Source organism: Leptonychotes weddellii, chromosome 5, assembly GCF_054177405.1.
Source record: "Leptonychotes weddellii isolate Sample4059 chromosome 5, ASM5417740v2, whole genome shotgun sequence".
Taxonomy (NCBI): domain Eukaryota; kingdom Metazoa; phylum Chordata; class Mammalia; order Carnivora; family Phocidae; genus Leptonychotes; species Leptonychotes weddellii.
Genome location: NC_138373.1, coordinates 32501999 through 32524801, shown reverse-complemented (window position 1 = coordinate 32524801; position 22803 = coordinate 32501999). Strand labels below are relative to the sequence as shown.

General features: G+C 48.1%; 2 protein-coding genes across 8 annotated transcripts in view; one reads left to right on the top strand and one right to left on the bottom strand.

Moving 5' to 3' along the window:
- CORO7 (coronin 7) overlaps nt 1-3424 on the bottom strand; it is a 57776-nt gene extending 54352 nt beyond the window's left edge. For 5 of the 6 annotated variants that reach the window (XM_081820149.1, XM_081820153.1, XM_081820155.1 and 2 more), the window contains exons 1-2: nt 3254-3424; nt 870-966 (exon numbers count right to left, since the gene is read on the bottom strand). In XM_081820149.1, the coding sequence (XP_081676275.1) occupies nt 870-966; nt 3254-3313 (157 nt within the window). In that variant the 5' untranslated portion in view covers nt 3314-3424. Of the gene's footprint in view, nt 1-869; nt 967-2832; nt 3132-3253 lie in introns of those variants that run through there. The other variant, XM_081820151.1, reaches the window with a different exon arrangement.
- An 11036-nt stretch (nt 3425-14460) lies between these two features.
- The window catches only part of DNAJA3 (DnaJ heat shock protein family (Hsp40) member A3), a 28850-nt gene continuing 20507 nt past the window's right edge, over nt 14461-22803 (top strand). The window contains exons 1-3 of one of the 2 annotated variants that reach the window (XM_006749959.3): nt 14461-14704; nt 18195-18328; nt 22204-22287. In XM_006749959.3, the coding sequence (XP_006750022.2) occupies nt 14494-14704; nt 18195-18328; nt 22204-22287 (429 nt within the window). In that variant the 5' untranslated portion in view covers nt 14461-14493. The remainder of the gene's footprint in view (nt 14705-18194; nt 18329-22203; nt 22288-22803) is intronic. The other variant, XM_006749960.3, reaches the window with a different exon arrangement.

Genomic DNA, 22803 nt, shown 5'->3' with positions numbered 1-22803 from the left:
TAAGTCAGTTTGAGGTCCGAGTTATCACTAGCAACCAAAAAAGTCCCCACTAACACGGGAACTTTTTTTTTTCTTTTAAAGGTTTTATTTATTTATTTGACAGAGACACAGCGAGAGAGGGAACACAAGCAGGGGGAGTGGGAGAGGGAGAAGCAGGCTTCCCGCTGAGCAGGGAGCCCGATGCGGGGCTCAATCCCAGGATCCTGGGATCATGACCTGAGCCGAAGGCAGACGCTTAACGACTGAGCCACCCAGGCGCCCCAACATGGGAACTTTTCAAATCTTGGTGTTCCTATTGACTCCAGCCAATCCCAGACCTCCAGATGAGGAGTGGGTAGCACATGGGGACAGCTAAAAACAAACGGGACAGTCCTCTCCTTGTCCTCCTGGCCAATCTCTTAAAAACCATAGCCAGGGGCGCCTGGGTGGCCCAGTCAGTCAAGCATATGACTCTTGGTTTCGGCTCAGGTCATGATCTCAGGGTCCTGGGATCGAGCCCCACATCAGACTCCACGCTCAGTGTGGTCTGCTTGACATTCTCTCTCTCTCTTCCTCCGCCCCTCCCACTTGCACTGTCTCTCTCTCTCAAATAAATAAATAAAATCTTAAAAAAAAAAAAACAAAAAACCCACAGCCAGTGTGGTTTATTCAAAGTATACACCACTTCGTGTATACTTGGTTGATCAGAACCAATCTGATCATCACACATTAACCAGTTTATAGGGGTGTAAGGCCCTACATGGTGCTGACCTCTGAGCCCCACGAGGAGCCCCCAAGCCTCCAGCCTGAAATGAGCCTGTCCTTCCGCCCCATCCTAATTAGGATGACAATGTCTGAATCTCCATCCACATCCATGTCCACCTCCCTACCTGGACGGTCAGAGTTAAATGCAATCAAGTGGCAGCTGGATTTGATATGGTTCCCACATGAGGGTGTGGTTCCTGCTCGAATGTCACTGATCCAGGCCTGAAAATAAAGAATAAGAATTGTGACGGCCAGGTCTCTGCTCATAACTAAAGCAGGGGCTGCTCCATTAGAAACGCATTCCTTTGGATCTAACCCTGTCCCCACTCACGTACTCCCTTAGGATATTCAAAATATTATTGAAATGATAACCTAAGTTATAAGGGGGGTAATTTGGTCTATTAAATCGGTTCTCTAATAAGGGGGAGAAGATTGTCAGAAGGGAAGCTCAGGATAAATGAAGTCAAAAGGCCAGGGGGTTGTTTCTTTTAAAAGGGAGAGAGAGAAGCAGAGAAAGCAGAAGTGAGCACCTAAAACAAAAGACAGACTCAACTTCCTCCAAGGCACCGCTGAAGGCCTCTACCAAGTATAGGGGTCTCCTTGCAAGCCCCAGGAGAAAAACACTCAAGCTCAGAAAGGGGAAGAATCAAGGCCTCTCCTCCACAAAGTCTCAGAGAAAGATGAACAATGCACCCCTGAGAAAAGGCAATAATGTTAACACCCCCACATACGGAGGGGCAAAGGAGCATTCTTTCTGAAACTAAGATCATCAAGGTCCAAACGTTTTCTCTGTTGGTATCAAAGCACTGTGTCACACTCATCCCTGCCACCTGAAAATTGAACACCCTTGTTTCCCAACCTACCCACCCACAGTGCACTGGAAACCGCCTCCTCCATGCAAGTTTCTATTTCAATTTTCACCTGTGTTATCATCTTGCATTATTTCATGTTTACTGTACAAATAGAGTGACAGGAAATATCTTTGAAAAGGAGAACAGATCACCTGTCCTCCCATCTCCCTAATCTAAACTGTTTTTAAAGCTCTCTCTGTAATCCCTGGTCCCGTGCCTGTCTGTTTACCTTGCTGAACTAAAGCCCACCTGGGACAAGCCCCAAGGCCCATCAAGTATACTCCAGATCCATTCAAGGAGTGCTTACTGCACTCAGAAAGACAGTATTAATGCAAATCTGAGCACCTCTCCACCCTTTGCTTTGCTTTCAACCTTTTAGTGCAATGGCTCCCCACTGCACTCAAAAAAACCCCAACCTCTTCCTGTGGTCCTTGGGCTCTGCAGGACCTCTCTGGATTCACCTGACACCCTGCTTCCCCATCACTGCCCTCCATCCACTCTGGCCCACTTTTCATTCCTCCACCAGGCTCTTTCCCACCCCACTCTTCTTGTAGCTGGCTGCTTCTCACCTTCCTGACCTCAGCTTAAATGTCACCTCCTCCCTGCAGCCTTCCCTGACCACTCTATGGAGATTAACCTGCATGTGGCCATTCCCCTCCATCTCCATTCCAGCCTTTCCTGTGTGTTCTTCAGGGCACTTACTAAAACTTGCAGTGCCCTTGCAGGCCTGTCTGCTTGCTGTATGTCTCCCTCACAAGACTGTAAGCAGTACAGAGGAAGGAAAGTGCTGTGGTGTTCACAGTTGTGGTTCCAGGAGCACACGGAAGTAGAGAGGAAATATTGTCCAAAGGATGAAAATTGGGCTGCTGCCCCAGGCTACCCTGCTATGCGTCTGCTCCTGATGGGGCTACTAGAAGTCAGTTCCTAAGCCTGCCTTCCAAATAACATTGGGAGCAGCAGACCAGGACTGGCATCATCTCTGAAGCACACCCCTCATCAAGCCGGCTGCCCTTTCGGGGGTCCGAGGCGCCCCCCAACACCTGGTTCAGCTCTTCCTCTGGGCTCCACCTCCTCGGGCCTCCCCAGACCCCACCCATCCCCTGGCAGCATCACCCCAGTAAGAGAAGAGCAGCTCTTGCGCCAGCCGCGAGAGAAGGAAGCGCCGGCGGAAACCCGAGGGAGGGGCGCGCCTCTGTCTGAGGGGCTCCCGCTCTTCAGCTGACACACCCGGACTCACCAAGGCCAGCGGAGAGGGAGGCATCTCTCCCACACCCCAGCCCCGGGCAGGGCCGATCGTGGCGGCAGGGAGGAGCTGGTGCCAGCAGAACCCGAGCCGCGGTCTCCGGCGAGGCCGACCGGAAGCCGAAAAGGCAGGAAGCCTTGCAGGCCTCAAGCCTCGGCCCGGCCGGGCGGGCTGCACCGCTTCGGGGGTCCCGGGGCGAGGCGGGCGAGCCCGCGGACCGCGGCGCTGAAGGGGCGGCCAGAGAGAGACCGGCCAGGGAGCGCCAGATTCTGTCCTCCGGGTGCGACGGAACAGCCGGGATACCCGGCCCGGGCCTGAAGGGGGCGCCCCGGGGCAGGCGGGCTCGGGGGGTTCCCGCGTGGGGTCCGGGGGAGGGGGAGGGGCGGAGGCGCGGGGACCCGCGGGCAGGGCTCACCTCGCGGCGGGACGGCCGGGCCTCCGTGTGTCGGAACTTGGACACCTTGAAGCGGCTCATGGCGACGGGGACTGCTGCGAGCGCAGCTTCGAAGACCCGGGCGTCGGCTCTCAGGTGCACGGACAGCAGCCGCGACTCCCGCCGCCTCCGGCCCCACCCGCTCGCGGCCGCTCGCGGCCACGCCCCGATACGCCCCCGGCCAATCGCAGCCCGCTCCGGCCCACTGGGCCCCGTCCCGGGCATCTCTCCCCCGGAGCGAGCGCCGCCGGCCCCGCCCCCCCGACCAATCGCCGCGAGGCCGCCCGGCGAGGCCACGCCCCGATGCCGGCGGGCTGGCCGCGCGGGCGGGGAGGTCACGTGCGGCGCGCTGTCCGCCCCCGACCCTGAGGGGCTCGCGCGGTGGCTGGGGGCACGGTCCCGGTTTTGCAGTCAGGCATTTTTCTCGGGGAGGCTCTCCATCCAGCGTGCCGGGCGCGGCCTACCCGGGGCGGAGAGGGGGCGGAAGTGGACTAGCTCCATTTCGGAGACAGGGACCGCGCTCAGGACAGAGGAGCCGCTAACCGCGGTCACACAGATAGCGGGTGGCAGCGGGGGAAGGAAGGGGCGCTCAGGTCTGACGCATATCCCTGTCGCGGGGCTTCATCTAGCGCCTCCGCGTCGCACCCCTCCTGCTTAAGCCAGGTGGGCTCGAGGGCAGGGATGCGGCCTTCAGCATCCCCGCATTAGGGCATGTCTTGGCTGCAGGCCTTGGGCGCCGTGGGGCAGGACCGACACCTGCAAGTATGATTTAGAGGTAAACGGAAAGGGAGAAAAGTGAGAGAAATGGAGAATACCTTTCAGAGCCCCACCAATGACTTGCTTAGTCCCCAAACAACTCAGGAAGAAAAGAGAACAGCTTCATTCCACAACCATTTCTCTTTGCTTTGGAGACGAACTCCAGAATAGGCTTCTGCTTGAGACCAGGCAGGACGCCTGCTCAGGCGTGTCTGGAAAAGGGACTTTGATCTGAGGAATGAGAATGACTGCTGCAAAAATTTCCAGAGTCTGTGGCAGAGGACAGCCTGTCCTGAGGTACGTGCCTGCAGGGCGATTCTGAAGGCTTGCAGTGGTGGAGGGCACCAAGGGCCGCCCAGATGCAAGTTCTTTTTTTCAGTTTTCACAAGTAAACTGTGAGGTCTAAAAGGCTACTTCCTACCTGTATCCTACCAGGTGAGTTAAGAGAGACTTTGATGTCCATAAATTAAAAGTAGGATGTCAGTGGAGTTGACTGAGGCCTGGGATTTGGAATTCTAAGCAGTCCAGCAGCCCCTGGATACAGCTTTTCCAGGAAGCCTACTCTTCAGACTCTGGAATTCCAGCAGAATCTGCAGTGTTGTCTCGTGTTGGTTGTGGTGTTCGATTACTGCCAATATTGCTTCTTTTTCCCAAAAAATTGTGGTAAAAAAACATGTAAGATCTACCATTTTTAAGTGTCCAGTCCAGTAGTGTTAGGGACATTCACAGTGTTGGGCAACAGGTATCCAGAACCTTTTCATGCAATACTGAGACTCTATACCCATCAAACAACAGCTCTTCATTTCTCCTTCCCACCAGCCCCTGGTAACCACCATTCTACTTTCTATTAGTTTGACTACTTTATTTATTCACTTACTTTTTAAGATTTCATTTTTAAATACTCTCTACACTCAACATGGGGCTCAAACTCACAACCCCAAGATCAAGAGTCGAATGCTCCTCTGAGGCAGTCAGGAGCGCATAGTCTGACTACTTTTGTTATCTCATGTAAGTGGAGTTGTATGCAATTTGTCCTTTATTTTATTTAGCATAATGTCCTTAGGTTCTTTCATTTGTAGCATGTGACAGTATTTCCTTCCCTTTTTTTTTTCCCCAAAGTAAGCTCTATGCCCAATGTGGGGCTTGAACTCACAACCAGGAGATCAAGAGTCACACGCTCTACTGACTGAGCCAGCCAGGTGGCCCCTTTTTATTATTTTTTTTTTAGGATAACAGTCTATTATACCACTATATGCACCACATAATATATACCATTGATATACCACATTGTTTGTCCATCGACAGCCACTGGGTTCTCTCACCTTTTGGTTATAGTGAATAATGCTGCTTTGAACGTGGATGTGCAAATCTCTAAGGTCCTGCTTTCAGTTCTTTTGGATATATACCCAGAAGTGGGATTACTGGATGATAGAGTACTTATATTTTTTTGAGGTTCCTCCATACCAGATATTGCTTTTAGAATTACAATTATTAATAGTTTAATACCACCTGTTACTATAGATTGTTTAACTCTATGGTATGCAGTAATCTCTTCTTGCATCAACAATATTTGACTTATAACCTCCCAGGAGGGGGACATTCAGACATTATGCATTGCAATTCACATGTAAATCAACTATAGATCTAAAGCTATAAAAATCTTAGAGGGAAAACATAGAGCAAAAGCTTCACAACACTGGATTTGGCAATGATTTTTTTTATATGACACCAAAAGATCCAGGCAAAAAAGAAATAAATAAACCATGAAGAATTTTAAAAATCTGTTCCTCAAAAGACATCATCAACAGAATAAAAAGGCAGTCCACAGAATGGGAGAAAATATTTACAAATCATATGTGTGAGTTATAAGGGACTCATATGGAGAATATAACAGAGAATTCCTAAAAGTTAACAACAACAAAAACAAACCACTTAAATTAAAAATTGGCAAATTTCTGGGGTGCCTCAGTGGCTCAGTTGGTTAGGCGTCTGACTTCAGCTCGGGTCATGATCTCAGGGTCCAGGAATCAAGCCCTGCATCAAGCCCCGTGTCTGGCTCCACACTCAGCAGGGAGTCTGCTTCTCCTTCTCCCTCTGCCCCTTCCCCTACTCATGCCCCCCAATACATAAATAAAATATTTTTTTTTAATTGGCAAAAGTCTTGGATAGACATTGCGCCAAAGAAGATATACCAATGGCCATTAAGGGTATGAAAAGACGCTCAACATCACTAGCCATTAGAGAGATCAAAAGTATTATGATACCACTTCATACCCAACAGGATGGTTACTACCAACAAACACAACCCCCAGAAAATAACAGGTGTTGGTGAAGATGTAGAGTAACTGGAACCTTTGTACACTGTTGATGAGAATGTAAAATGATGCAGCCGCTGTGGAAAATAGTATGGTAGTTCCTCAAAAAATTAAAAATAGAATTATCATATGATCCAACAATTCCACTTCTGGGTATATACCCCAAATAATTGAAAGCAGGGTCAGGAAGACATACTTGTACAACTGTGTTCATAGCAGCCTTATTCACAAGCTAAAACATGGAAGCAACCCATTGTCTATCGACAGATGAATGGATAAGCAAAATGTGGTCTATACATACAATGGGATTTTACTCAGCTTCAAAAAGGAAGGACGTTCTGACCCCTGCTACAACATGGATGAATCTTTTTTTTTTTTAAGATTTTATTTATTTATTTGACAGAGAGAGAGAGAGAGCAGGAACACAAGCAGGGGGAGTGCGGGAGGGAGAAGCAGGCTTCCTGCGGAGCAGGGAGCCCAATGCGGGGCTCGATCCCAGGATCCTGAGATCATGACCTGAGCCGAAGGCAGATGCTTAACGACTGAGCCACCCAGGCGCCCCAACATGGATGAATCTTAAGGATGTTGTGCCAAGTGAAATAAGTCAGTCACAAAAGGACAAATAATATATGATTCCACTTATATGAGGTAGTTAGACTAGGCAAAATTATAGAGACAGAAAGTAGAATTGCAGGGGCCAAGGGGTTGTGTTATGTGCATTTTCCCACAATAATTTTTTTTAAAAGATTTTATCCATTTATTTGCGAGAGAGAGCATGAGCGGGGGTAGGGGTAGAGGAAGAGAATCCTTAAGCAGACTCTCTGCTGAGCACGGAGCCTGACAGGGGCTCGACGCGGAGCTCCACGCCGGGCTCAGTTCCAGGACCCTGAGATTATGACCTGAGCCAAAGTTGGATGCTTAACCAGCTGAGCCATCCAGATGCCCCTAATTTTTTTTTAAATATAAATTAACTATACATCGGGCGCCTGGGTGGCTCAGTTGGTTAAGCGACTGCTTTCGGCTCAGGTCATGATCCTGGAGTCCCGGGATCGAGTCCCACATCGGGCTCCCTGCTCAGCAGGGAGTCTGCTTCTCCCTCCGACCCTCCCCCTTCTCATGCTCTCTCTCTCCATCTCATTCTCTCTCTCAAATAAATAGATAAAATCTTTAAAAAAAAATTAAATTAAAAAAAATAAATTAACTATACATCTACAGCAAAGGTTCAGTAAACCTTCCAAATTTGCTTGATGTCATGTCATTGTTATCCCTGAGTTTGTTTTTGTTTTGCTTTGTTTTAATTTATCATTATGTCAGATGGGCCTAAATGGGCAAGTCAGAAAAGTCTTTAACCCCCAGAGGTAACAAATGGTCATGTTGTGGGCCAAATCTGATTCACAGATATATTTTAGTTGGTTCACATGATGTTTTAAAAACTGGTAAATTTCCTAAAAGTTCGGATTTCAGCCTCTCTGGAAAAATGGAAAGATTTGGCAAGGCTAGGTCCACATCCCCACATGGCTGAAATGGGCTCACTGAGTACCACCTGTCACCATCATTGCATGTTTTCCCATTCACCACACTCCTACTGATCCCTCAACCTATATGCCACTACTCCACCCACCCTTTACCTGCCTGGCCCTGGCACCTAGGCTTCTGACCTCTGACCTTCTCTCCCAGGAGAGAAATGAACCATGCCATGCCCCTGGCTATGTTGAGTCATGTGATTATATTTCCCTAAACTGAGGGTTGATGGAAACAGAGTAGAAGAATGTCAGCTTTCCCATTCCCACAGCCACCAACCCAAGCTCCACAGCAAGGAGAAGGAAGAGATAGAAGAACATCAAGGCCCAGAGACTTGCCATCTCATGCATTCCCAGATCTATTACAGATGGAGAGAGTGATTCTGGTAGAGAGCTCAACGCTCGAAGGCTGCTGCACGCTTGAGCAGAATAAATTGTGAATTGAGAGGTTGAACTGACAGCTTCCAAGATGCCTTGCAGTCCCATGAGCCTATAAATTACCAGCTTTTTTCTTTATACTCCTAGTGACTCCACTTGGCTGTTTCTACAAGGACACTGGAAGACCTCTCTCTACCCTAAAGGACAGTTTATCAAAAGGTGGATCAAATTCCAGCAAAACAAGGATGTCTGGTTAACTTGGGGCCAGGATGATTTAGATTTCACAAGTGCTGTTTCCAAGAATAATTACCAGCAAACAGGAATTTAGGAATCCATTGTAGTGAAGTTCTCCTTCTAGAAAACAAAACACTTTACGTACCTGAAAGGATATTAGTGGGAGAGAACACGGCAGCAAGGAAAAAATTGGGAAGGAAAAAAAAAAGGCACAAAAACGTTAAAAGAGCCTCAGGCTGCATCCTTATTTTATTTTATTTATTTATTTTTTTAAAGATTTTATTTATTTGACAGAGACAGAGAGACAGCAAGAGAGGGAACACAAGCAGGGGGAGTCGGAGAGGGAGAAGCAGGATCTCCGCCAAGCAGGGAGCCTGATGTGGGGCTCGATCCCAGGACCCTGGGACCATGACCTGAGCCAAAGGCAGACGCTTAACGACTGAGCCACCCGGGTGCCCCGCTGCATCCTTATTTTAAACTGTGATGCCAAAGAAAAGAAGTTTCCATCTTGATGTTCCCTTAATCTTCTGTGAAGTTAGTGGTTTCACAAGTCAGAATTTTTGCAAGAGAGGGATGGATGGGGGTGCCTGGGTGGCTCAGTCGGTTAAGTGTCTGCCTTCAGCTCAGGTCATAATCTCAGGGTCCTGGGATCAAGCCCCGCATTGAGCTCCCTGCTCGGCGGGAAGCCTGCTTCTCCCTCTCCCACTCCCCCTGCTTGTGTTCCCTCTCTGGCTGTCTCTCTCTCTGTCAAAAAAAAAAAAAAAAAAAAGAGAGGGATGGATGGATTCAGTGACAACAACAAATTCCTTAGATTTAGTAATCTGCCCCTGAAATGACTGTTTAAGATGCACGTTGAGGACACCTGAGGTCTTAGTTGGTGAAGCAGCTGCCTTGGGCTCAGGTCATGTTCCTGGGGTCCTGGGATCAAGCCCTGCATTGGGTTCCTTGCTCAGTAGGGAGCCTGCTTCTTCCTCTCCCTCTGCCTGCTGCTCCCCCTGCTTGTGTTCTCTCTCTCTGTCAAATAAATAAACTCTATTTTTTTTAAAACATTGAAACATTGAAAACATTAAAAAAAAATTTCATACCTTAAGCCCTGCCTTGTTCATTTCAGGAGGTGATGCAGAAAAGTGCTTGTAGTTCTCAGCACAGAAAACAATTATGCAACAAAATACATTTCAAAAATTGGGAAAAACGCTCCGTATCCCATCCCAGCATGTCAGAGCACCTTGCATTATTATTTTGTTGTTTCTCAAATGGAGGCGTACCCACATGTTCCTAGGGCTCTGAAGTTTTACTACACCTAGTGATTTGTTTTGATTTAAAAGATTTTATTTGAGACAGACTGAGAGAGAGAGAGATCACGAGCAGAGGCGGGGAGTAGAGGGAGAAGCAGACTCCCCACTAAGCAGGGAGCCCAATGCAGGACTCAATCCCAGGACCCCAGGATCATGACCTGAGTTGCTTCTCCCTCTCCCACTTCCCCTGCTTGTGTTCTCTCTCTCGCTGTCTCTCTCTCTCTCTCTGGCAAATAAATAAATAAATAAAATCTTAAAAAAAAAAAGAATTCCTTTCATTTTTTTAGGTTTGTGAAACATCGCTTAAGCCTCTTTTGGGCAGAAGAATATTTAGCTGTGAGCCAGACACCTGTGGTTTATTTAAAGGGACATTTAGGAAATCATTAGCACAGAGGTCCCACTGGGGAACACACGGAATCAAGGTGAGGACAGTTTGTCTCCTTGTTCTGTAGGGAACTGCTCCCACGGCAGATGTCATTCATGCCGGGGAACATCTGGGTCACACATCCCACACACCCTTGGAATTGTCCTATAGTCGCTTGGGGAGGAAAGGAAATGCTACAACTAGAGAAACAGCTGTCTTTTATTGCCTCTGCAGAGACTGGCTCAGGCCTCTCTGTCTTCCCTAGAAGGGATCCTCACTCACTTGGGGAGGGGAACAGCCATCCCATTGGATAGCCATGGACTCAGCTAGTCCCACTGTGGGCTTGGATGGTCAGTGTCTGCAGGAAATCACGGACTAGACCATACTTAAAATTCCCTATTAGGGGCGCCTGGCTGTCTGTCTGAAAAGCGTGTGACTCTTGATCTTGGGGTCAGGAGTTCGAGCCCCACATTGGGTGTAGAGACTGCTTAAATAAATAAATCAACTTAAAAACAAAACAAAACAAAACCTCCCTACTAGCACTCGCTGATCTCACTGCCTCAGGAGAGAGGGAAAGGGCCCCGTGGAACAGTGAAATGACAAGTGCAGAGGGGGAGATGCTTGTGAGCCTGTGTGCCTTTTGCAAGTAACATTTGCTTCTCCTTAAAGCTAAAGTTTTTGGCTTTAGACTGGAGAAGGGGGGACAGTGGGTGATGGACACATGACACATTCTGCCTGGGGGAATGTGGGTAGATGTGGCCCGTGTGCTCCTCCCAGTTTTTGGCAACAAGCCTGGGATGGGTCATTTTGTGTCCTGTCACAGTTGAAGTCTTTGGAAGGCAGGGAAACATTCTGTAGGTGGGGTGGTAATAAATACTTGCCCATGCCTCCCTTTTGTTGTGAGAAGCAGAGGAAATTCAGCGTGAGAAAGTACTCTAAACTAGTAAGGGCTATCTGACTAGGAACTATTGATCACAATGACAGGAAGGTTCATGGTTTAAAGGGAAGAGCTCTGGGTTTTGTTAGGGGGCCTGGGTATGGATCTTGGCTCACCCACACACACTAGCTCTGTGACTTTGGACGAGTTTTGTATCTTTCAGAGCTGATTTTGTTGTGTATAGGGGATGTGGCGGGGGAGGGAGTCCATTTCTAAGTACAGGAATAGTCTTTGCTTTACCTCACAGGATTGTGATCAAAATAGAAAATATGACAAAGCTCTTTGTAAATTGGAAAGAGAATGTTCTTTTTTTTTTTTTTTTAAAGATTTTATTCATTCCTTTGACAGAAAGAGACACAGCGAGAGAGGGAACACAAGCAGGGGGAGTGGAGAGAGAGAAGCAGGCTTCCCACAGAGCAGGGAGCCCGATGGGGGGCTCGATGCGGGGCTCGATCCCAGGACCCTGGGATCATGACCTGAGCCGAAGGCAGACGCTTAACGACTGAGCCACCCAGGCGCCCCGGAAAGAGAATGTTCTTAACACAGCTGAATTTTTCAGATCTCTCCCTAGCCACCAAGTCTGAAATTGGTCCCACAGACATCTCAAGCATGATGAGTCCAAACAACAGTGACTCATCTTTCTCCCCAAACCAGCTCCTTCCCTGGGTTTTTCAGCCTGGTGTTAGGGGAGCAGAAAGAAGCTTATTCATTGTCCCCCCAACCATCTATCCAATCAAGGTAATTCAGGTACCATGGATCAAGGACCTCTGCTGTGAAGATTTCCACAGCTTTGTAACTTACCCATGTTTACTAATTGTATCATCTCCTGCTTCTCTGTAGTGACTAGCAGGGAAAGGGACCTCATACATGCCTAGGCTGATCTCATCAGGGCGTCTTTCTGGTGGCTCCCCAAACCCATCTTTCTCTCCTTCAGTAGTCACTGGCACCCCCTCCATTTCCTGGGGGGTTCTCTACTTCCTGAGAGGGAATGCGGGCTCCCCGGCAATCAGCCTTCCTGCTATCCCCTAAAACTAAAACACACTCCCCCTTTTAGTGTGATTTTTTTTTTTTTTTTACTGTTAATCATTATGGGGAAATAGATGGGAGGGAAACTAAAATACCAAAAATATGAGGAAGTTACAAAGCTGACAAAGTTTTCATATTAGTGAGCCCTCCACTAGTTCCTAACTCACTCTGAGGTGGTAAATGAAAGCCCCTTTGCCTCTTGTCCGCGTTTATTCCTGAAAGTTGTACTTCTCACGCAGCACCCTCACCCACTCTTTCCCCCTAGGTTTTGGGCTTCCTGTGGGCAAGTGCTTGGTATTCCCAGTGCTTAGCACAGGGCCTGGCACATAGGGCTAACATATATTGAGTACTTACTCCATGCCAAATACTGTATGAAGACTTTATGTGGATTATCTCACTCATTCCTCAGATGATCCTTTGAGGTAGTTACCATTATGTCCCCATTTTAGAGAAAGGAAACTGAGGCACAGAGAGGTAAAGGAAGTTGCCCCAGGACACACAGCTGGTAAGTGGCAGGGCTGGGATTCAGCTCCAAACTATCTGACTCCAAGGGCCATACGCTTAACCACTATGCTGTAGACATTTAAATATTCGTTGAACATATTAAATAAACTCTTTTCTTCACGTCCCATGTCATGACAACCTCTGCCTTGTTTCTCTAAAATGCCTCCTCTCTAGGTTCCTTATGCACAAACTCTCAACTACTTCTTGCATTTTACAATAGTCTTGTAACTTTTTCATTAGACTGGTGGTTTTCATTTTTTATTTCTTTTTAAGGTTTTATTTATTCATTTGAGAGAGAGAGAGCACAAGCGGGAGGGTGGGGGTGGGGAGAGGGAGAGGGAGAAGCAGACGCCCCGCTGAGCAGGGGCCCTGGGGCTCAATCCCACGCACCTAGACCAGTGGTTTGTTTTTTGTTTTAGGTTATAAACAGATGAGATGGATTAGAGAGAGAGAGAGAGAGAGCACATGAGAGGGGGGAGGGTCAGAGGGAGAAGCAGACTCCCTGCTGAGCAGGGAGCCTGATGCGGGACTCGATCCTGGGACTCCAGGATCATGACCTGAGCCGAAGGCAGTCGTCTAACCAACTGAGCCACCCAGGCACCCCTAGACCAGTGGTTTTTAAGCCTTCTTTGAATATCAGAGCCTGTGGTGAATCTTATCAATGAAAGCTATGGCTATTACCTAGATTAACATCCACATCCACAAAAATTTGGGTACAATGGGCAGAAGGGGCAAGGAGCACACATCATCTTAAACCCATCAGTGAACCTCGGGTTCCCTTCTTATTGTTTGGGGGTGACAGTCGGGTGTGTATAAGTTGAAATTCCTTTGCAAGGCTTACTAGGCCATGTTTGCCTGTCTAGCCTCAACTCCAGTCACACACCCGAAGTTTAGGGCTTAAACATACTGGGCAAGCACTTTTACATCTCTAAGACGTCTGCTTTTGAAGTTCCTGCTACTTGGAATACTTGTCCCCTCCACCTCTATCTGACGCACTTGCCATCAAAGTCCAACCGGAATGTTACCGCTCAGATGCCTTCCCTGACCCTCCAGACCCCCCAATTTGTTTCAGAAACTCCTCCCCTCTAACACTTTATATCGACGACAGCATTGGTCATGTTAGGTTAGTTGCTAAGGACCCCGTCTCTCTCGATTCATCGTTTGCTCCCCCAGAGCAGGGATGGCATGTCATTCATCGTTGTATCCCCAGTAGTCTAGAAGAACGTGCGTGCCACATAGTAGATGCTCACAACGTTTATTACATTGGTTTGTGCGGGGCTCGGCTTTCCCTCCGTGACCGTCAAGCTCATTACAGATGTGGAGGAGACTAACACGCTTAGGACAGAATCGAGTGATTAAAGTCCGCCCCGTGAGGAATCAGCCAAAGAGAAGATGAGCCTGAGGCCAGGCTTTGGAAGTAGGGCAGAGGCCCCGAGCGCTCGAGTGGACACAAGGTGAGTAACACTTACGCAAGCTGTTCAGTTTCGGGTCAGGCGGGGGAAGACGCGCACTGCATGCTGGGATCGCGCGACTGAGGGCCGCATTGCACGGCGGGATTTGTAGTCCCGCCCTTGGCCGGGACCCTCAGAACAGTCACACCTAGCTACCCTCAAACACGTCTTTACACAGATAAGGTACAATCTTGCCACCCAGCACAGAATGACGAGGTTCTTCAGGGCCAGTATACCTAGTTGCGCTCTTCAGAGCAAATCTCATTTCGGCGTTGGCAAGAAAGACGCATTGAGTGCCACTGCGCGTGCGTGACGCCTGTGTTCGTGCGTGCGTGCGCGCGCACCAGGCCCCGCCTCCGGAAGCTCCGTCGCTGCGGCCGCGCGCTGTCCTCGCGAGGCCTCCTTGAGCCGGGTGGCGCAGGCGCCGTGTCCCTGGGCCAAGATGGCGGCGCGGTGCTCCACGCGCTGGTTGCTGGTGGCTGTGGGGAACCCCCGGCTGCCGGCTACAGCGGGGAGAGGCGCCCGGCCGCCCAGGGGGGGCGTGGTGGGGGCTTCGCTGGGCCACAAGCTGAACGTCACTACCTTCGCGCCTTCCTTGGGAGCTCGGGGCTCCGGGGCGCTGCTGACATTGAGACCCGGTGTCAGCTTCAAAGGTGAGGGCAGGTTCCAGAGCCCGAGTGTGGGGGCTCTAAGGCCGGGAAGGGAGTGGCTCGATCCGGCTGCGGGGGTAGCGGGGTGGAGGGTGTCTTCTGACCTGTAAGAGGAATTGCTTGGAGAGACTGGCAAGCAGGAGGCAGAGAGGCCCAAATGGCTTCTCAGAAGTCGTGAACAGGGGAGAGCTACATGGAGCCCGGCGGCGGTAGTGAAACGCTCCGTAGGCCTACAACCTTCACTTCTCTGTCAACATTTCTAGAAGCCTTTTTCCGGCCTGCCGCTGCTCCGTTACTCTATTCCGTTCCCGTCTTCTCCCTTCACCTTCTGGACAGAAGGGAGGAGGTAATTACTTTTCGGTGAGCACCTGTTATGGTGCTAGGCACTTTGTGACCCATTTCGCTTGATGGTAACAATCTTGCAAGAAGGGTGTCGTCATTCTTATTTTAAAGAACGGGAAACTGAGGTCATAAAGCTAGATGAGAAGAGTTGTCCCAAACCCAGGGCTGTCCTTTAATAGCTTATGCTCTTTCCACCACATGGTTTTAACTGAAGGGCACACTTAACAGTCTTTGCTAAGTCCTTAAATGGGTAATTGTAATAAAAATACAAACTAACATTTATTGAGCACTTGCCATGTACCAGGCATGGATCATTTCCATGTGATAGACACTGTTGCTGTTCCATTGTATAGATAAAGAAACTTAAGCCTAGATGTTAGACAGCTTGTATAATGTGACAGAGCAGAAAGATGGTGGAGCCTTGGTTCAAAACCAGCTTTCTTAATTTCTGGAGGCGTTACTGAATTAATACGTATTAAGCCTCTAAGTGTTTAGCATTGATGGTTCTGTTCTGTGTTGGATGACATCCATTATAGTGAGAGAAGGAAGGAAGAAACGTTGAACCAACCATGTGTCTGAATTGTGCTGTTGGTCGTGTTCCCTAGTCATTCTCCTGTCTGATGATCTTGCCTGCTTCCTGGATAGCCTCAACACCCCTGGTTGTGTTTTGTGTTCAGATTAATCTTAATTTGGTCTCCCAGGCTTCCAGTTTGTTGTTGTTGGTAGCGCTTTCTCATGGAAAGCCCATCGATTCCGTTTAACACTTGCAGTGTCTCCCTATTGCCTGCATGATAAAATCCGGACTCCTTAGCATAGCTCAAAGGCCCTTCGGTTTAGTCCTAGCCCTCATTAATCATCATCAGCATCATTACCTCTAACCACCCCTCTACATGCATAAAATCTAGTTACACATCACTAGTTACTAAATGCACGAGGACTTTCCTGTGAACCAAAGGTGATACATGATTTTGCAGCCAAATGAGGCACTTTTGAGCAGTAAAGGGGAAGCTGTTTCAAATAACATCAGGACTGTAGGTGTAATTCTGGGCGGATTCAGACCTTTCCTTAGCCTGGTTAATTTCTACAGCTTAACAGCAGCTGCCTTAAAAGACCTTTCTAGAACTTTTTCAGTTGGATCGTCAGTGGTTCTCGACTGGGGATGATTTTCCCCTCTACAGGACGTTTGGCAGTGTCTGGAGACTTTTTTTTTTTTTTTAAGATTTTATTTATTTATTTGACAGAGAGAGACACAGTGAGAGAGGGAACACAAGCAGGGGGAGTGGGAGAGGGAGAAGCAGGCTCCTGGCCGAGCAGGGAGCCCGATACGGGGCTCGATCCCAGGACCCTGGCATCATGACCTGAGCCGAAGGCAGACGCTTAACGACTGAGCCACCCAGGCGCCCCTGTCTGGAGACATTTTTAGGTGCCAGCGTGTGGCAGGGGTAGAGGGGGAGTAGAGTGTGCTACTTATAAATAGTTGGCCAGGGTGCTACTCAACATCCTTTGACATACAGGTATTTTAATTGGCCAGGGATGCCATAACAAAGAACCACATTTATCCTCACAGTTCTAGAGGCTAGAAGTCCAAGATCAGTGTTTTGGCAGGGTTGTCTTTAAACACCCTGCCTCCAATCACATTCTGAGGCACTGGGGATTAGGGCCTCAATACATGAATTGGGGGAAGAGGACAGAATTAACCCATAACAATAGGAAAATCCCTCCACCAGGAGGAATCCAGTCCCATCATCAACAATGTGAGTTTGAGAAACCCTGATTAGGTGACTCTTTGTATGTGACTCTGCATGTCCTTGTATACTAAAAGCTTTTTGCACACTGCCTCCCACACTCTTCTGCAGGACTGTAAGCTCCTTGGCTTTGGCTTTTTTCTTCATCTTGTGTCCTCAGTGCCTACTACAGTGTTAAGATCTTGAATACACGTAAGCTTCAGAAGGGCAGTTCCCTTTCAATGGTCTGCTACCTATTCCTGGAGCAGAACCCAGTGCCTGGCAAGTAGTAGATGATGAGTGAGTATTTGCTGAATGAATGAATGGTGAATCCAGAAGCTTCTCTGTAGGCAGAAGTCTGACTTGGAAACCTGGAGTTGTCGCGACTCTTATGCCTTAACATGGCTCCCTTTCACCCCCTGCCCTGCCCTGCCTATCTTCATTTGTCACAGGATGTGTTGGGGGTTAGGCAGGGCTCAAGGTGTGGGGTGGCTCCCCTGCTTCACTTGGTGACAGACCAGTCCAGCTTAGTTCTCTACCACAGGCCCCGAGGGCAGTTGAGTGGGGCAGAGTGTGTCTGCTGGTGGCTGGTCCTCCTGGTGCTGATGCCAGAAGCATGAAAGGGCATATGGCTGCCTGTCTTGGGCTTTGACCCATTAGCTGCTCTGGGGTAAGCAGGTTCAGGCCTAGCGCCTTTTAACCCTGTGTGTCTATATAGGTGTATTGTTTTTAGGGGAGGGGAGCACTTTTATCAGATTCTCTTAGATCTATGACTTGAAACACTAAGAACCATTTCTTTAGTACAGTGGTCCTCAAATTGAGGTTGTGGCAGAATCACTTGGAGGGCTAATTAAGCATAGCCTACTGGACCTCCAGAGTTTCTGATTGAGGTCTGGGGTGGGGCCTGAAAATGGACATTTCCAACAAGCTGATGGTGCTGCTGGTCCAGGGACCACCCTCCGAGAACCACCCCAGAAGCAGATCCCCAAGGTTGCATGGTGAAGGGAGGGAACCTGGGGAATTATTAAGCATTAAGTGAGACAAAGCATTCGTGAAGATACCTGGCATGTGGCAGATGCTGGGGTAGTGTAACAGTGGGACAAGGTCCCTTTTTAATCATCCCCCAGGTATAGCCTGCATCTGGGGTGCTGCTCCTTTGGTGGTGTAATTAGGGTACCCCCTCACTGTATTGTGATCCAGCAGAATCAGCCCTGCCCAGTGGTGTTTGTTTTATATTCATTATATACAGTGGCCTTGGCCATTTTTGAAGTGCAGTGAGTTTGGTCTCCAGAGGGCTTGGAGGAAAGCTGACTCCAAAGCTATGATCTCCGTTCCTTCACAGGTATAACCTGGCTGGTTGTTTACTCACAATTTCCTTTTGTTGAGCACATTCCCAGAGTGATTTTCTTTCCTTTTTTCTTTTTTAGGAGTAAAAAGTTACCCTTTTGTTTGTACTGCCTCCTTCCACACGAGCTCCCCTTTGGCCAAAGAGGATTATTACCAGATACTAGGAGTGCCCCGAAATGCCAGCCAGAAGGAGATCAAGAAAGCCTATTACCAGGTCTGTATGGAAGCCAGATTTTAGGGACAAGACTGTAGAAGGGCTGCTGTTGGTCTAGTCTGCTCACCAGTGAGGTGTATCTACCCATACGTATGGGTCCCGTGCGGCTGACAGTGTAGAATGAGATGAGAACAATGGGTGTTCCTGGACTGTTCCTCAAGCACATAGTGCTCTAATGGTTAATGCTTCAGAAAAAAAGAGAGGAAGAACCAAAGATTTTTATTTTTATTTATTTATTTTTTAAAGTCTTTTTTTTTTTTAAGAGTTATTTATTAGAGAGAACGTGTGTGTGCGCACGTGGCAGGGAGGGGCAGAGAGAGGATCTCAAGCAGACTCCCCGCTGAGTGTGGAGCTTGATGTGGGCTTGATCTCATGACCCTGAGATCATGACCTGAGCTGAAACCAAGAGTTGGATGCTTAACCGACTAAGCCACCCAGGTGCCCTGTTTCCCCTTTTTTTCTATTTATCAGTAGTGCTGCTGGTAACATCCACGTATAAGTTTTGTGTAGACCCATGTTTTCATTTCTTGTGAGTATGTTCATACACCTAGGAGTGGAATTGCTGGGTCACATGATAAATCCGTGTTTAATCTCTTGAGGGACTGCCGGAATATTCCAAAATGGCTGCACCATTTTACATTCCCACCATCGGAGGGTTCCGACTTCTCCGCATCCCCAGCAACACTTGTTCTTGTCTGTCCTTTTTTTTTTTTTTTTTAATTAAAAGATTTTATTTATTTTTTTGAGAGAGAGTGAGTGAGCGAGTGAGACAGCGAGCACAAGCCCAGGGGGAAAGGCAGAGGGAGAAGAAGGCTCCCCGCTGAGCAGGGAACCCGATCCCAGGACCCCGGGATCATGACTTCAGCCGAAGGCAGACGCTTAACTGACTGAGCCACCCACGCGCCCCTTGTCTGTCCTTTTGATTATAGCCACTCTACTGAGTGTGAAGTGGTGTCTCACTGTGGTTTTAATTTGCTTTTCTGTGGTCGCTGATGATGTTGAGCATCTTTGTATGTGCTTATTGGCCATTTGCTGTATATGTATTCAGATTCTTTGTCCATTACTGGGTTGTAATAGAATGAGCAAAGGCACAGGGGTAGGAGGCAGAGACCCTGGCTTGGGACAGTGAATAACATGCTGCTTCTTTTGAGCTGGAGGGTAAGGTACCAGATGTAAGAGTGGGAGAGGAGTGAACTCCGGGGCCAAACTATCGGGACACATGAGGCTGTTTGTAAGCACTAGAAACTTAATTTAAGAGAGAGCAGGGAGGGGCCCGGCTGGCTCAGTTGGTGAAGCATGCACCTCTTGATCTTGGGGTCATGACTTTGAGCTCCACGTTGGGTGCAGAGATTACTTAAAAATAATAAAATCTATAATGTGAGAAAAGAGAGTAGGGAACCACTCAAGTTTTTAGGTGTGGAAATGAAAAGATCAGGTAAAGCTGTGCTATTTAAAAATGGACATTTTTATAGTAGCCTTTATAGAGAAATTTCTGGGGGCAGACCTTGATGAAAGCTTTGGGTGTATTGCATCATTCCATCCTCCTGACAGGCCTGGAGAGGTTATGACATCCAGCCAAGGCCCCATCAGTCAATATGTGTCGTACACGAGACTAAAATACTGCAAAAGATCTCTCTTTTCCTTAAGCTAATCTCATGAGTATACCGCTCTGTCTTACCTGGCTTTTGGGACCAGCTTTGTGGCCCACGATGATCTACTGGCTGTCCCTGGAGATCCTGCTTCGGGGTTAACACACAGCCTCTGGCCTGCTTCCACGAGCTGGTGTGAGGACCAGCATCTCCAGAAGTAGGTTGAGTTCAGAGGCACCAGTGGAGCCCTACTCTGCAGTGGCGGAGCTTCTCCTGCTGCTGCCTTTGTTCTGTCTCCCTGACTTTGGGGAGTGGGTGGATGTTTCTGGCAACCTGCCAGCACCCTCCATCCTCCTGGAAACCAAAGTTGGGTAGCACATGACCAGTTCTTTCTTTGTAGGCTTAGGGACTTGTATTGCTTTCTTTTGCTACCATGGAAGATTGAGAGCTGTTTGATTCTTATTGTAAAGGAAGGACTCTGTGGGGTCAATTATTTGCCAGGCTGATTTGTAAAAGGGGATTAAAGTGACCTATGAACCAAAAGCAGGAGTTAGACTTACTCTAACGAAGAGCTCTCCATTGACGAGAGCTCTTGGTCATGGTACACTCCACCTTGGGTGAAAGTGAGTTCCCTGTCACAGGAAAGAATCCTGTCATGTTTCTCAGACTTTGATAATGTGCTGACACCCCTCTTTTTTTTTTTTTTTTAACTGTGATGGGTGTTTAAAAATTACGTTAAAATGTACCCCAATCCCCTTTGAAACCATATGAATCTCACATGATCGTGTTTGTCTAAAATGAGACTGTTTTGTCCTTCTGTCTCCAGCATGGCCCCGTGATGTCATATAGCCCTGTGATGTGTCTGAGAACTTGCTTGAATTTGAACTCCTTTGGGTCCTCATTTGGCACTCTGAGCCGTGACGCTGTTTTGTCTTTAGTTGGCACAAACTTGATCTTTACATATGGCATCTCCCCTCATTCCTTTCACCTAAGCCGTGGACACAGTACCTCACCTGTGAGCTCTAAGGTTGTCTGCTTTGGTGCTGTATTTCACAGTGGTCATCCTGATGGTTTGGAGTATACTGATAACAATCAGGAAGTTTGGGCTCATCATTGACAATTTAAAATTCCTGTCAGAACTTATTAGATGCCCCCACCTCCTGAACATGTCCTTCTGCTCCCTTTTATGTTCTAATAATAGCTGATGTTGAATGTTACTGTGTGTCATGCCTTGTGCTCATTTTATTTTTATTTATTTCTTTTTCTTTTTCTTTTATTTTGTTCAGTTAGCCAGCATATACTACATCATTAGTTTTTGATGTGGTGTTCAACGATTCATTAGTTGAGTATAACACCCAGTGGCCTTCTGCTCCTTGTAGAATATGCGTTATTTCATTTTATCCCCACCACAGCCCTGTGAAGTAGATACCATTATTGTCATCTTGCGGATGAGGAAATTGTGCATAGTGACATTCTGCCCAAGATCCCAGGGCTAGCAGACAGTGGCTCTGGGCGCTCTGATCCTGAGGCTCTGCGCTTAACTTCCCGCACCCTGACTGCAGCCACTCGGGGTGTGAGAGCCACGCGGCTTCTCCAGTAAGCTTTAGCATTTTGTGCGCCTCCTTTCCTCACGTGAGGGACCTCGGTAAGCCAGGCTTGGAAGGCATCGGTAGCCGCGGCACACGCAGTGAACCACCTACTACGTGCACAGCGCTGCTCAGAGCAGCCACAGGGTCACCTTTGTTTTAGAGCGGCTCAGCACACCTGTATGCTCTGGACAGCCGAGCAGGTTTTTTAATATTTTAAACCTGTGTTTTGAATAGGCAGTATATTTCCTTTATTCAGAATTTGAAAGGTACAAAGGAGTATACAGTGGAAAGCCTCCCTCCTTCCTGTTTATCTACATCCCTCCTGTTGCAATCAGTGCTACCAGTTTATTGTGTGTTCTTTCAGAATAGTTTGTACAGCTGGTAGTTAGTGTCTTCTCTTTTTACGTAGATGGTAGTCCGTTGGACACACTGTTTTACACTGCTTTCGTAAAGGTGCCCAAGTTCTAAAGGATCAGTTGTTATTTTTGGTAGACATTTGTTGTGGTTGGAAAATGTGTATATGCCTCAGATTTGAAGAGACAGGTTTATTTTAAAGTCTTAAACCTTGTTCTGAGTATTGCTGTTGGTCACAAAATCTTAAACAACTGCTATAAAGGAGGTGAGATTGTGACTGTCTTTGGGGTCCACTGTTAGTCATCATCTTGTGTCCATAGTAATTTACCATTTCCTCCCTTAGCTGGCCAAGAAATACCACCCAGACACAAATAAGGACGATCCCAAAGCCAAGGAGAAGTTCTCCCAGCTGGCAGAAGCCTATGAGGTAACACGACCTACCTGTGTGTGCAGCCGCCGTCATTTAGCTGCTTGTGTACATCCAAGTGTGTGGCACAGGGTGGCCTGACGCGTCATGAGGTCCCGTGTGAAGGCTGTGTTCCCCATGCCAGATTACCTCAGTGAAGAAAAGATTCCCAGGTCTCCCGCTAGATCCCACTTGGCATCTCACGAGAAAACAGGATCTAATCATCTGTATTAACAGAGCTCCCAGGTCGTTGGGATTTATAGTCGGGTCTAGGAGCTCCTGGTTGGATTAATTAATCCCATACTTATTTGATGACGCCCTTACTTAGGGCATTGCTGTCTCCTGGGCTGGTGGGGATTGTAAAAGTAGAAGGCTGCCCTTGAAGAATTTGAAATGTAATCAGAGGGATGAAGCACGTACTTGTGGATGACTGCTGAGCCATTCCAGAGTGACCTTCTCCCCAGACTTCGAGCATCTGAGGGGTTCAGGATACATAGAGTATCACATATCTGCTCTTTGTGTGTATGTGTGTGCGCT